The sequence below is a fragment of the Aquarana catesbeiana genome, linkage group LG03, assembly GCF_042186555.1.
Source record: "Aquarana catesbeiana isolate 2022-GZ linkage group LG03, ASM4218655v1, whole genome shotgun sequence".
NCBI classification, from domain to species: domain Eukaryota; kingdom Metazoa; phylum Chordata; class Amphibia; order Anura; family Ranidae; genus Aquarana; species Aquarana catesbeiana.
The window spans coordinates 274,692,426-274,707,086 of record NC_133326.1 but is presented as its reverse complement, the minus strand read 5'-3'; the positions used below and the strand labels follow the sequence as shown (position 1 = coordinate 274,707,086).

The 14,661-nt window shown below is 43.5% G+C and overlaps 1 protein-coding gene across 1 annotated transcript; it reads right to left on the bottom strand.

Moving 5' to 3' along the window:
* Window positions 1-412: 412 nt before the first annotated feature.
* On the bottom strand, window positions 413-5,797 carry LOC141132084 (uncharacterized). Its single transcript, XM_073620095.1, has 2 exons — window positions 5,604-5,797; window positions 413-5,507 (listed from the first exon to the last, which is right to left on the bottom strand). The coding sequence occupies exon 2, from the start codon at window positions 5,057-5,059 to the stop codon at window positions 437-439; it is 4,623 nt and encodes a 1,540-aa protein (XP_073476196.1). The 5' UTR covers window positions 5,060-5,507; window positions 5,604-5,797; the 3' UTR covers window positions 413-436.
* Between the last annotated feature and the right edge of the window lie 8,864 nt (window positions 5,798-14,661).

Genomic DNA, 14,661 nt, shown 5'->3' with positions numbered 1-14,661 from the left:
ACTTTTATTGATACAAGATAGAGTAAAACTGTAACAGATACAGACAAAATGCAATTAACAAAGATCATACAATTAGTGCCATCCTATCTATCTATCTAGCTGAAGATACAATTAGTAAACATACCGAAGATGGATCCGGATGGCTAACGTAGAGCTTAGCAGCAGATGTGTATGCTTCCATGGTAAGAAAAGATGAAAATGGTGGAGGAAGCTGATGCAAGGCCTGATGGGATTGAAAGTACGGAGGCTTTCATGTACCAAATCTAACCAGCTATACTAAATGACTACATGAAATAGATATAGCGCAGTTATGCAAAATGGTCACTAGATGGCAGCATAGAGCAATCTAATTAAATCAAAGAGTCAATAGGAAAATCACAAGCCTTATTAAAGAAGGCATGACACTCCCCGCTTGGTTTCCCACGGATACAACACATCATGGCACTCCGGAGGAGAGTAACAAAATAAGTTCAGAAACAGGTCTGAGGAAAAGTTTAGGCTGGCCTTGCCTAATGACTTTGAGCTCAACTTTCCTGACGTTTCCATCTTCACTGGGAAACACTTGGGTTATCAGACCCAAAGGCCACTCGTTTCTCCTCAATTGAGAGTCTTTCATGAGAACGATGACGCCAGGCTGTAAGTTGGGTTTGCTGTCTTGCCACTTGTTCCTGGTCTGTAGATTAGACAAGTATTGTTTCTTCCACTTGTTCCAAAAGGTGTCAGCTAACACTTGTACTCTTTTCCATTGACATCTGTATAAGTCCTTTGTGTCTAGATTGACTGGAGGAGCTGTGATCACCTCAACTTTCTGAGTGAGCAAAGTGGAAGGTGTAAGCAAGAAAGGATCATCAGGATCATTAGGTATAGATGTCAAAGGTCTGGTATTCATTACAGCTGATACTTCAGCCATGAAGGTTGTCAGAGTCTCATGTGTGAGTTTTGAAGCAGTAGCTCTTTGTAAGGACTTCCAAGTGGAGAATTTGTGGAAGCGCTTGGATCCCAACAGTTGGTTAGAAATTGTTGTATGTAGTGTGGAAACCTGAGGACGGATTTCTGAGTCAGATTCAGGTTCCAGCAGTACATATGTCTCCCTTACTGGAGTGGTAGGCACTGACTTGTACAGGAAGGGTGGTCTTGTGAGCCATGTAGTGTCTTTGAGACATGATGCTGGTACAGACCTTGTAGCATGATCTGCTGGGTTATGATCAGTTGAGACATAACGCCACTGGGTGGGCTGTGTCGACTTCCTGATTCTTAGGACTCTGTTGTGTACATAGACATAGAATCTCCTACTTTCGTTGTAAATGTAACCCAACACTACTTTGCTGTCTGTGTAAAACTCTGTGTCCTCGAGTTCTAGATCCATCTCAGATGTAATAAGTTTTGCTATTTCTACTGCTAGTACAGCAGCACACAGTTCCAATCTTGGAATGGTGGTTTCAGGACATGGTGCTAGCTTGGCTTTGCCCATAACAAACCCAATATGAACTTGGCCCTTGATGTCTACTGACTTGAGGTAGGTTACTGCTCCTATTGCTTTAACTGAAGCATCGCAGAATACACATAACTTTGTAGACTGAACCCTTGTGGGAGGAAAGTGGGTGTATGGTCTATGTACGTGTAGGTTGGATAAAGTCTTTAAAGAATCTCTCCATGTTACCCATAATGTCTCTTTCTCAGGAGGTAGTGGAGAATCCCAATCACATGTGTCTGCAGTAAGCTCTCTAAGCAGAATCTTACCTTGGATGGTAATTGGTGCTGCAAACCCGAGTGGATCATACAGGCTGTTGATGGTGGATAAGACACCTCGCCGTGTGAAGGGCTTTGTCTCTTGGTCAACCTGAAAGGTAAGGGTGTCAGACTTGAGGTCCCAGTTGAGTCCTAGGCTGCGTTGCATAGGAAGGGAGTCTGTAGCTAAGTCCAGATCTTTGAAGTCACTGGCATAATCTTGGGAAGGGAAGGCCTCCATGACGACCTTGCTGTTTGATGCTATCTTATGCAGTCTGAGATTTGAAGAGGCAAGCATGCTTTGAGTCCTCTTGAGTAGACTTATTGCAGCTTCAGGTGAAGAAAGTGATTTCAGACCATCATCTACATAAAAGTCTCTTTCAATAAACTGTGTAACGTCTTTCTCACCTTCTTGGGCAGATAGCTTAAGTCCATAGATGGCAACAGCAGGAGATGGACTGTTACCAAAAACGTGCACTTTCATGCGGTATTCTGTAATGTTTTTAGTAGGGTCATTGTCTTTGAACCATAGGAATCTCAAGAAGTTCCCATGTTCTTCCTTGACTTGGAAGCTGTGGAACATTTGCTGAATGTCTGCAACTATGGCAACTGCTTCTTTGCGGAATCTGATGAGAACACCAAGAAGTGTGTTGTTGAGATCTGGTCCCTTTAGGAGGACATCATTTAATGAGACCCCTTGATTCCGTGAGCTGGAGTCAAACACTACCCGGATTTTACCTGGCTTCTTGGGGTGGTAGACACCGAAGATTGGTAGGTACCAGCACTCTTCAATGTCTTTTAGAGGTGGGGCTATCTCAGCATGGTCATCCTCAGACATCTTACTCATGAATGAGAAGAAATGCCCTTTCATTTCTGTTTTTCTTTGAAAATTGGATCTGAGGGAAGAAAAGTGTTTCAAAGTTTGTTCTCTGTTGTTAGCAAGACGGGGTCTCTGCGCCTTGAAAGTCAGGGGTGCCAAAAAGCTGTTTTCGTTGGTTTTGTAGAATCCCTGTCTCATTATCTCCAAGAAGATATGATCTTCAATAGATGGGCCAATTTTGTGATCTTCTTTAGTCCTTTGGAAAACTGAGCACCCTAAATGATCTCTGTCTTCATGACAAAGAAGATTAGCGGTGTAAGGGCTGGAATGAATTACACTGGCAGGCTTCTCTCTTACAAGGAATCTGTTGGTGCAAGGCTGAAATAGGGATGGACGTCCGCCTTCTAGTGTCTTTGTAAAGAGAGAGTTCACGCTGGTTGGTTTGTGAACACTCCCTAGGCATACGTTGCCTATGATGACCCATCCCAGATCTAATTTCTGGGCATAAGGGGAATTGTGAGAACCATTGATTTGTTTTCTCACCTTGTGAACTCTGATGATGTCCCTCCCAAGGAGAAGCGCTATCTCGGCCTGGGGATCCAGTTCAGGGATGAGCTGTGCTATGCCCTTCAGATGTCCGTGATGAAGTGCCACCTCTGGTGTAGGGATCTCCTCTCTATCCGTTGGGAACTGATTACACTCGATTAGAGTTGGCAGAGGCAGGGTTGTCTGACCATCAAAGGATTCGATTTGGTAACCAATGGCTCTTCTCCCAGTTTCTTCACTTACCCCTGTACAAGTCTTAAGTAAGTATGAAGAGCTGGCTTCCTTGAGTTTGAAAGTGTCAAAGAAGGCTGAGCTGGCGAGTGATCTGTTGCTTTGTTCGTCCAGGATCACGTATAGCTTCACTGCTTTTTCTCTGCGACCCGTGGGGTAAACTGTGACAAGACAAATCTTAGAGCAGGATTTGTTAGACAGACCTTCTCCACAGACTTGGGTGCACCGGGGTGTAACTACAGGAGGTACTGTGTCTTGTTGCTCCCCGCCATGCTCTTCCACTGTGGGTGAGGGGGTAAGAGTCCATGGCGCTGGCCCTGGATGTAGAGCTGTGTTGTGCTCTGAGCTGTTGCACTCAGAGCAGTTGATGCTCACCTTACAGTCTTTCCCAAGGTGAGAAGTTGATGCGCAGCACCTGTAACAAAGTCTGTTTTCCTTGAGGAAGGTTCTGTGATCTTGGGGAGTCTTTTCTCTAAAACCTCTGCACTTTGACAACGAATGAAGCTTCTTGTGAAGAGGACACTCTCTGCTTGGATCCTGTGTTGGAGATACACTTGTTTTGCGTACTGCAACAGGTGCGTCTTTGAAGTTGCGGGTTAGAGCAGGCTTACTTGACCTAGGGTGAGCAGAGTCAGATGATGAGATGTCAAAACTAGGATCATTTTTAACCTTTGCTTGATAGCGAATAAAGTCCACAAAATAAGAGAATGGTGTGAAGGGGACGTTGTGCTTTTGCTTGTATTTGGAGCCTTGTGAAATCCAGGTTTCTTGAAGGCTGTAAGGTAGCTTTTGCACTATAGCGTTAACGCCACGGGCTGTGTCCAGAAAGGCAAGGCCTGGCAAGTCTCCTTCTGCTTTGGCTATTTGGAGTTCTGTCACTAGGTCACTCAATTCTCTCAGCTTCTGGTAGCCTTTGTTAGGAATCCTGAGAAAGTCCTCTATTCTTTTAAAAAGAGAGTTTTCTATAACTTCTGGGGAACCGTAACATTCATCAACCCATTCCCATATCATGCTCAGCCCTCTGGTTGGGTAATTAATGTTAATGTCTCTGATTCTCCTTGCATGCTCTGACGACTCATTCCCCAGCCAATTGACTAAGAGATTGGCTTCTTCACTTGCTTTAAGCTCAAGGTCTCTAGTTGCATTTCTGAAGGACGAACGCCATGCTCTATAACTTTCAGGGCGATCGTTAAACTTTGCAAGTCCCTTTGCTAACAGTTCACGTCGTGCTAAGAACTTAAAGAAATCTGACATACCTTGATCGTTGTGTGAGTAGCCAGGGGGCGCTCTGTTGTGCCAGGAACTTGGTGGGTATTTGCGGTCATCAGAGATACAGTCGCTGTGTCTTTTAATCCGTCGTTCTTCATTTTCGATTTGGTCAACTGTGACGTAGTGTTTTGATAGCCTGGCTGCAGAATGTGCTGAAAACTGACTGAGTGCGGGTTTACTTTCTTGCTTGACGTAAGGCCTGTGAATGGCAGGGGTTGATTCCGCTCTCGGTGCTGTAAGCGGGCAGTTGTGTGGTTCGGCGTGTCGCCGCACATATTCTGAGGTACGCTCTGTACCGTCATCAGGAACGGATTTTCTTTCAAGTACGTTGCTGAGCCGCTCACTGGTGGGCTTTGCAAGTTCTTCTAAGATGTCTGCCTCGGCCGCAGCAGCCGCTGACTCCTTCTCTGCAGCTAGTTCCTCCAATGCAGTTTCCATACGTAACTTTTCTAATTTAAGTTGCATCTCGGCTGCAGCTTTTATTTCTTTTCGGCGAATGCAGCTTTTATTTTGGACTCCTTCGCCTCAAAGTCAGCTTTTACTTTTGCAGATTCCGCCTTTGCGCGGGCAATGGCAATTGTTTCGCTTTTCACTGACCTCCTTGTGCTTGTGGAATAAACTTCTGACCTTGTTGTGAAGTGCTCTGACTTTGTCTGTGACATGGCGTCCGGCTATATTGAAGCTGATAACACTGCTGTATTACTGGCGTTCTGTATGATAGCCGTGCTTAGAAGCCTTTGCTTTGCTGCTGTTCTGTATGCCAGCCGTGCTTAGAAGCCTTTGTTTTACTGTTATGCCCCTCACTACACGTGACTGAGGTGTATTCGGGCACACTGTTAACTCCTCTCATACCAATGCATTCCAGTAGGCGCAGAATCCTTTTGAACTTTTATTGATACAAGATAGAGTAAAACTGTAACAGATACAGACAAAATGCAATTAACAAAGATCATACAATTAGTGCCATCCTATCTATCTATCTAGCTGAAGATACAATTAGTAAACATACCGAAGATGGATCCGGATGGCTAACGTAGAGCTTAGCAGCAGATGTGTATGCTTCCATGGTAAGAAAAGATGAAAATGGTGGAGGAAGCTGATGCAAGGCCTGATGGGATTGAAAGTACGGAGGCTTTCATGTACCAAATCTAACCAGCTATACTAAATGACTACATGAAATAGATATAGCGCAGTTATGCAAAATGGTCACTAGATGACAGCATAGAGCAATCTAATTAAATCAAAGAGTCAATAGGAAAATCACAAGCCTTATTAAAGAAGGCATGACAGCAGCAGTGGGGAACCCTCTCACCTGCAGCCCCTACGGGTGTAGTGCTACATTTATAAGAAAAAAATGTCTCTTTAAAGGTAACAATATTCCTCATCATGGATCCCCCTTTCCCTGAAGCCAAAGGTTAGGAAAGTTTAGCTCAAAGTGTTTGTAAACAACCACCTTGTAAAACAACACTTTCAGTTTAAAATAGAAATGAATGGGGCGTGTCCTAGCTATGGAGGAGTGAGGACATGTTTTGCCTCAGTTCCGCTCTATCGCCGCTTACAACGCAGCTACAGCGGGGGTTACATACTGCTCACAGCTCCCTCCATGTCCCAGCGACAGTCCTCCCAGCCGACACGGACTGACCAAACACGGAAAGGACAGCTGGATTCCTATTTCTCGGGGACCCGAGCAGTAGTGTATTTAGGTTTTGTGCTGCCCTAGGCCTGACTAAACGTGTGTACCCCCTAATTTAAATATGACCCACCCCTTCCTGTCAAGGCCACACCCCTTGCTACTTAAGATCTGCCCTGACATTTTCGAGTGGGGACACTAGTTCTGAGGGCCTGGGGGGGGGCAAGTGGATTCCCTTAATTTGCATAGATTTTCTCTCACTTCCTGTTTGGCTGTGGGGCAGGAAGTGAAGGGAAATCTCTGCAATGGGACAGGGATAGTAAAAAAAATGAACTGACAGGGGCTATAACGAAACGGCTATAAAATGAAAAAAAAAGTGTTGCCTATAGTTCTACATTAATCACGAATTTCTGATAATTTTATGGCGAGGACTAAGAAGATATAACCATGCCAATGGCGCAGTAGAAAACATAGCACAATGAGGAAGGTTTGTGGTCCAGGATTAGAAGCGGCACCCCCCCCCCACAGTCGCGGAATGCCGGCTGGCCGCATACCGGAAGCAGTGCGGCCGGTTTATGGGGGCGCTAGACTAATTTGCCTCTCAGCCTAATCCGCCCCATAAGACTGGCACTACACTAACAGTGTAGCGCAAGCCGGCGGGGACTCTTTCCATGCTGCCCCCCTGCAAAGTGCTACCCGGCCTAGGCCAGGATACAGCGTTGGACCCGAGGACAAGGCCAATGCACTTGGGATGCCATTCCTGGTTCACTACAGGATGAATATTGATGCTTCCACCTGGGCCATGGCTGGGCACCCCAACTTTGCCACTTTGGCCCTCATTAGGAGTCTGCGAACACTTGCTTTAACTAAAATAACCCCCTCACATGATCTTAGCACCTTGCAAGATGCAGTGGACTGGGGTGGCACATGTCCCCCATGTAGGCCCTCCCTTTTTGGGTACAGTCCCATATTGGGACTCTAGGTCGTGGTCTGGTTTCCCCCTCCCTGGAATGGAGGGCCTCACACCCGGCCTACAGATGTTTTGTTTATTGCTGTGGTTAATACTACTTTATCGTGTTTTTTTGCCTTGCTTGGTAACTCTCTATGTTTGTTCTCTATTCTCTCCTTCCCTTTCTCTTCTCTCTCCCTTCTCCCTCCTTCTTCTCCCTTCCTAGGAGCGTCACTCTGCCTCATTGTCTACATCGGGTGAGCCGGCGCATTCGGCAATCCCCCGTCCTCCAGATCATCCATGACTACACTTAAGGTAATTTCCTATAACGTACGAGGCCTCTGCTCCCCAGGTAAACGTAACAAATTATGGTGGGAACTTAAGCACAGGTGGTCTTCCTACAGGAAACCCATTTTACTCCCCACTCCATGCCTAGTCTACCCACCCATCTATACAATCAGTGGTTCCACAGTACCTCCCCAACCTCCAAATCCAAGGGTACTACGGTCACGATCCATAAAACGTGCCCTTTCCAGCTCACGGGAAGTAAAATAGACTTGCAGAGTCGTTATGGTTTTTTTAAAAGGTACTATTGCGGGGAAGGTATATACTTTCTTTTGTGCGCTAGCAGTAATTAAATAAATAAATAAAGAATGCCTAGGAGACACAATGTGTGTGTGAATCCCAGCAAGAATAATAACAACAACAAGTGCATAGAATCATAAATCCAGCAAAATATTAGCATAAACCAAAAGTAAGTAGTCACACATCAAGGCAACTCATAATCAGTCCAAGACAGGATTCAAAAAACAAGTAGAAGGGAAAAAGTCCACTTGTTATATCTCCTCACTGAATCATGGGAAATAATGAGCTATAATGAGCTGAAGAGACTCTTATCGGATGTGCATTGATTGCAGAAAAAGTAGTAAAAGATGTGCGCTTACCCCAATCGTTGGACCTCCTCTCTGGCAAGGTCGTATGGGCTTGCAGATATAGCCCTCTGCAGGGACAGAATGTTGATATCCGGGTCTTGACAGCATGTACCACCGACTCCAATATGGTCCGGACACTCCAACTGCTCCAACATCAGAGGGGGGAAGTTTTCTCCCCTGATGTGTGCTCTTCTGCAGGACTTGTTCTGCTGACAGGTTTCTGGTGCGATTCCATGGACGTCTATTACATGCAAAACGCAATCTGCTGCGGGAAAAATAGTCCCCGATCCTTTCCAAAAATGCACCGGCTTAGAACTAATCCCTCCCGTGGTGCGCTCTCAACGCGAACAGACTAATGCCCCATATTATCCATCCAAACCATTATTACAGGGAGGGAGGCTAGGGACAACTCCATTAGCGCCATTCAACTCATCCACTGGGCCCGTACCCGTCCCGATCAGAAGCCCTATAAAATTCTTTCGACCGATGCCGAGAAGGCCTTCGATCGCGTGGACTGGTCGTATTTGCGAGCTGTGTTAGAGGCTCAGGGGATGGGATTGTGTATGCTGACCTCAATTATGGCCCTATGCTCCAATCCTTGCGCACAGGTCAAAGTAAATGGGGTGCTCTCCTCCCGGTTCCCAATCAGGAATAGCACGAGGCAGGGGTGTCTTCTTTCCCCCTCCTTTTCGCCCTTGTACTAGAGCCTTTGTTGTGTACTGTAAGAGCGAACAGGGACAAAAGGGGCCTGAAGGTGGGAAACGTTTAACACAAACTGTCAGCTTATGCTGATGATGTGCTCTTCCACCTCTCTGAGCCTCTGATCTCACTGCCAAACCTGATGGGAGAACTTAAGCGATTTGGAACACTCTCCAATTTTAAGATCAACTTCTCAAAATTGGAAATCCTACCCATTCATCTGACCCCTCCTTGGCAAGTAGCAAACCGCCTTTCCCTTCACCTGGGCCAAGTCCTCCTTTAGTGTTTAAAATATGTTTATTAACATTTTCATAGAAAACACATTGAACAACATAAAGTTTCACAATCCATGGACAGTCACAAACGAACATGTGACAGGAGTCAGCCCAATGGCTATCGCCCACAGCTTGACTCACGATCTCTTGAAGTGTTAAACTAGAGTGAAGGACCATCCTTTGGCACAAGAGGTGATTCTGGCTAGTAAGCCTTGATGTTCATGGTATAGGTTAACACATGTAGATTTTAGAGAGTAAAAGAGAAAAAAACCCAGTTTGGAGAAAGGAGTGAGAGAAGGGAAGAAAAAGGAAAAGGGGGAAGGGAAGGGATGGGTTGAGGGGAGACAGGGAGTAAGCTAGTGAGAGGGAGAAGTGGAAGGAGAGGGATAAGGGGGAGGTTAAGGGAGAGCTAGGGAGCTGCTGAGGAGATGTTTTCTAGGGTAAGTAAGTGTTTAGGGTAGAGGGTGGCATGTCAATGGGTTCATGGGCCAGTGAGCCTCGGGGGAAAGGTTCTCGTTAGGAGATTCTTCGTGGGTTCCCGAGTCCTCCTTTAGATATTTGGGTATACAATTAACAGACCGATTTGACACCCTTTATGCCGCAAATGATCCCCCCTAATTGAAGCAGTCAAGAGGGATCTCTCCCAATGGACCAAGACCGCCTTTATGTGGTTAGGTCGCATTAACATCATAAAAATTAACATTTTGCCTCACATACTTTTCTTCTTACAGATGATACCAGTCCCCCTGCCCAGAGAATTCTTTACTCAGATGTCTAGTATGCTGTCTGGGTTTGTGTGGAATGCATGGAAACCTAGAATAGCTCTGAAAGTTCTGAAGTGCTCGAAACAGGCAGGTGGGCTGGGGATCCCAGATATTTTGAAGTATTACAGGGCTATCGCTCTTCAGAGGATCCTCAACTGGTGCTTTCACACCCAGTCCAAGCTATGGGTCTCCCTGGAAAAATGTTTGGCAGGTAGGACAGCTTAGGCTGTCCTGGGAGCACAGTGGGCTGTCAGACACAACCTCCCCTCTGACGGCGCACGCTCTTTCAATTTGGGACCAAATAAACCCAACCCTGAACCTATCCCCTCCAGTGTCTCCGCTGGCTCCGCTGGGTGGTTTTCTGTGGTTCCCTCCAGGTGAGCAAATGGCCTTTTTTGGCCCTTGGGTGGACCATGGCAATGCCAGTTATGGAAAGCTCATGAGAAATTTTAAACTATTGCGTTTCGAGTCCTTGCAGACCAGACATAGCGGCTCCCAAATAAATTTTTGGAGGTACAGGCAGCTCCACCACTTTTTCGAGGTCCATGGCCATTCTATAAGAGACATCTCCTCTCTCACACCCTTCGAATGCCTTTTTGTGGAGGATGAACCGATTCCCCACATGATCTGAGAAACATATCGCCTATTAGGTTCTGCCATCCAGGATACTAAACCTGCACACGTAAGGGCATGGGAGAGAGACCTAAAACTTGAATATTCCGCGGCTCAGCTGACACACCTCTACCAGCTCACCCACTCCAGCTCTATTGAGTCTAAAACCCAAGAAACTAATTATAAAATTCTATTGCGCTGGTACAGGGTGCCAGCTGATTTGGCGCGTATTTACCCCTCTGTATCAGACCTTTGCTGGTGGGAATGTGGCCACAGAGGCACACTTTTACATATATGGTGGGAATGCCCCCGGATCAAGCCCTATTGGGAGGACATTAAATCCCAAATAAAAGAGATCCTAGACCTAGATGTCCTTTGTCCCCGACCCACTTCCTCCTGCATGTCCCTCAGATTCCGATTAGTAGATACAAGAAGAGAACATTTTTTAAATGCGGCCAGACATTTACTTCCAATTTACTGGAAGCAGTCCAGAATTCCCACAAAGGAGGAATGTATTAACAAGGTAAATGATATTAGAGAGGCTGAACACTGGATAGCGACTTGCAGAGGTACTCTGGAACGCTTCAACATCACATGGGCGCCCTGGTGGACTATGTTAGTGATCCAGGGCATGTACCCTCTAGTCTAGACTTGGCACTGCTAGAGCTGGCAGAATAGTCCCTTAGATCCCGTATAGGCGATGGCTCTATGGCCTCATGAGAGTCCCCTCTCGGCTTCCTCTGGAGGTGACCAGACCCTGGTGCGGCTCGCTCGGTGCAGATCTGAAGACTCCACCTTGAATCGCAGGTATGCTCTGACCCCCTCCCCCTTTTTCTTTTTTCACTTCTCCCCCACTCTCCCTCCTTCTTCTCTCTCTCCCACTACTTTCTTTTCTACTATTTACAGTCTCCTTGTTACACGGTTTTGGCTTTTTTTTTAAATTAATTTACTTGTTTTGCACCAAATGGACTTATGGTCATAGTATCTTGCTGCTGCAAGGAAATCCTCCCTTATTGGGGATGGCCTCTTCTTTCCCTCCCAGCACCAAGGAATTGCCATAGGCACTCCCGTCTGGGCGGTGCGCTAGGAGAGGTGTGATGGAGGCAGATTTGGCCCCCCTCTCCTGAGGATACCGCAAGCGAGATGCCTCATATCCTTTTGAACATGCTAGCACATGGGAGGATGCGGTGCTGGCTGTGGGTCAGCCTCTGCCCCCTCTGCCAATGCTGATATATTTCTTGGATATTGATTACAGACTGCACTGCCATATTATGTCCAAGAAAGATGGGAAGTTACAGACCTATATCAAGACGTAATTGCAACATCTATTGTAATGTTTTCTCCTTTACTTTATTTTCCTGATAGTTTGTATGTACATGTATGGTTTTTTTTTACGTTCGCCTCTGATTAGTCCTCGACTAACTGAATTTGTATGCTGTTTTATGATAAATTGTTCCTAAATAAAGATTTTACAAAAAAAAATATAAATGAATGGCAAAACACTTGTGTATAGATATGAAAAAATATATAAATACAATTTTACCCCTTATTTATAAGTGATCACATTTCCTCTGTTCTTAGCTGCATAGGAGCTGGGGGGGGGGGGGGGGGGGGAACAACAGCACGCTGATCTTCCCAGTGACAGGCTGTGCAGTGGGGTGTTTCTGGACAATTCTGATCATTGGAGGAGAGTAGGCAGAGTTCCCAACATAGCTAGAGAACTGACCACGGTGTTTCTTCCTGCTTAGTCTGGTCAGTTTTTATTAGGGAAGCAGACGGACTGGCAGGAACACCAGTGATTTCATCAGGGGCGGCCTGTCTATTAAGCGCACAGGCATCGCCCCCCTATCCACACATCTGACCCCTTTCAGGATGCTGGATGCATGAATTCCAATAGGGGGTGTTTTTTTAAGCACCTGATTAGAGCCAGAGGCTCTAATAGGCTTCAAAATAGGGTGGACTCAGGGAGCAGAGAATGCAAACCGAGCCCACCCAGGTGTGTCGCAATAGTGAATGAATATTCACTATTGTAACACTGATCCTCCTTCCAGCCAATTGGGAAGCGGGTCTTGAGACCCATCACCCGACTGGCTGAAAGGACAGGCGATCCTATTGGACACCTAGGAGGAGGGGAGGAGACGCACAGTGGAAGCGAGGAGGAGGAGACACAGAAGCCGCTGTCCAATGCCCGCTGCCTGCCACCTGCCACCTAGATGGGGTAAGTGCCAGACTGACCGGCAGACAGCAAGCAGGCGGTGGAGGGGTTGAGGGGCCGCCAGGGGATGGCTGTTTTCCGCCCCCCCCCCAAAAAAAACACCCACGCTACTGGATTTCACACAAAGGAAGCAATACAAAGAAAACGGGATACTTTTTCATACAAGTACATGGTACAGCAGGCACAAATCAGGAATATGAAATGTTGGGGTAACAAACGCTTTAAGCCTCCTGTGCTTTCCTCTGAACATGCTAGGTCATTCCAAATTTCCGTTCTATTAAGTCAAGGGTTAGGTATACTAGGCTAGACATGTGCAGAATGTGCAGAACGGAAAAATTTGTTTAGTTTCGATCCACTATTTACATAAATTCATTTAACCCATTTAATTTGTTTTCGGAATTTGTTTCATTTATACGATTCAAATCGATTTGAATTTCTGGAATTCAAATTTGAATCGATTTGAATAGTTTTCGAATTAATTTTGAATAGTATTCGAATAGTTTTTGAATTCAAATAGTTTTAAAATGCTAAATGTTTTCAAATACGAATAGTTTTCGAATTAGAATAGTTTTCAAATTAGAATAGTTTTCGATTCAAATAGTTTTTGAATTCTAATAGTTTTGAATAGTTTTCAAATTTTAATAGTTTTTCGAATTCGAATAGTTTTCAAATTTGAATAGTTTTCCAAGTTCCAAAGAGAATAAAAGAGAATAGAAAATAAAGGAATAGAATAGAAAAAAATATAATAGAATAGAAAATAATAGAGTAAAACAGAACAAAACAGAATTGTAAATAAAAGAACAGAAGAGAATGGAATAGAATAGAATAGAAACAAATAGAATAGAATAAAAAAAAAGAATAGAATAAAATAGAAAGAATATAACCATCTTTTTAAATTCTAACAGAAAATAATAGACTAGAAAATATTATAATTGAAAAAAACAATAGAATGGAATAGAAATGCGAATTTAAATAGAATAGAAATTCGAATTTAAATCGAATAGATTAAAATATAAAATAACAGAATAGTATAGAAAAAAACAACACAATAGAATAGACAGAATATAACCATCCTCTTATTATAATCGATTTCTTTCTATTCTACTCAAAACTAATTGATTCTTTTTGAATTTTGGGAAATGGTTATATTCTTTCTATACTTTGCTATTGTTTTTTTAATTCTATTCCTTTTCTATTTGTTTATTCTGTTCTTTTCTATTCTATTCTATCCTTTTCTATTCTATTTAAATTCAAATTGAAATTCAAATTTTGGAAGATGGTTATATTCTTTCTATATTTTATTCTATTCTGTTATTTTTTCTTTACTATTCTGTTATTTTCTATTCTATTCTAATCTATTCTTTTCTATTCTATTCAATTTTTTTCTATTTGAATTGTGGGAAATGGTTGTGTTTTTTTCTATTCTATTGTTTTTCTAATTCTATTATTTTCTATTCTATTATAGTCTATTCTTTTTTTCCTATTCTATTCTTTTTTATTCTTTTCTTATGTATTCAAATTTGAATTTATTCTATTTGAAATCGAATTTCAGAAGATGGTTATATTATTTTTAATTTAAGCAATTCTTTTTTTATTCTATTCTATTCATTTCTATTCTATTCTATTCTGTTCTTTTATTTTCTACTTTGTTCTGTTTTACTCTATTATATTCTAGTCTTTTATTTTCTGTTATATTCTTTTCTATTCTATTTTTCTACTCTATTCCTTTATTTTCTATTCTATTTTATTCTCTTTGGAAATTGGAAAAGTATTCAAATTCGAAAACTTTTCAAATTCGAATTTGAAAACTATTGGAATCAATTTGAATTTGAATTCCATCCAAAAAATGTTTCCGTTATCGGATTCATTGAAATTCGGTACTATTGTAGTTCTGAAATTTGAATACATATTCGGAACTAAATGAACTACACATGTCTATACTAGGCTTAAAGCATATTTAAACCCCAAAAACAAAAATTTAATGTCGCTTA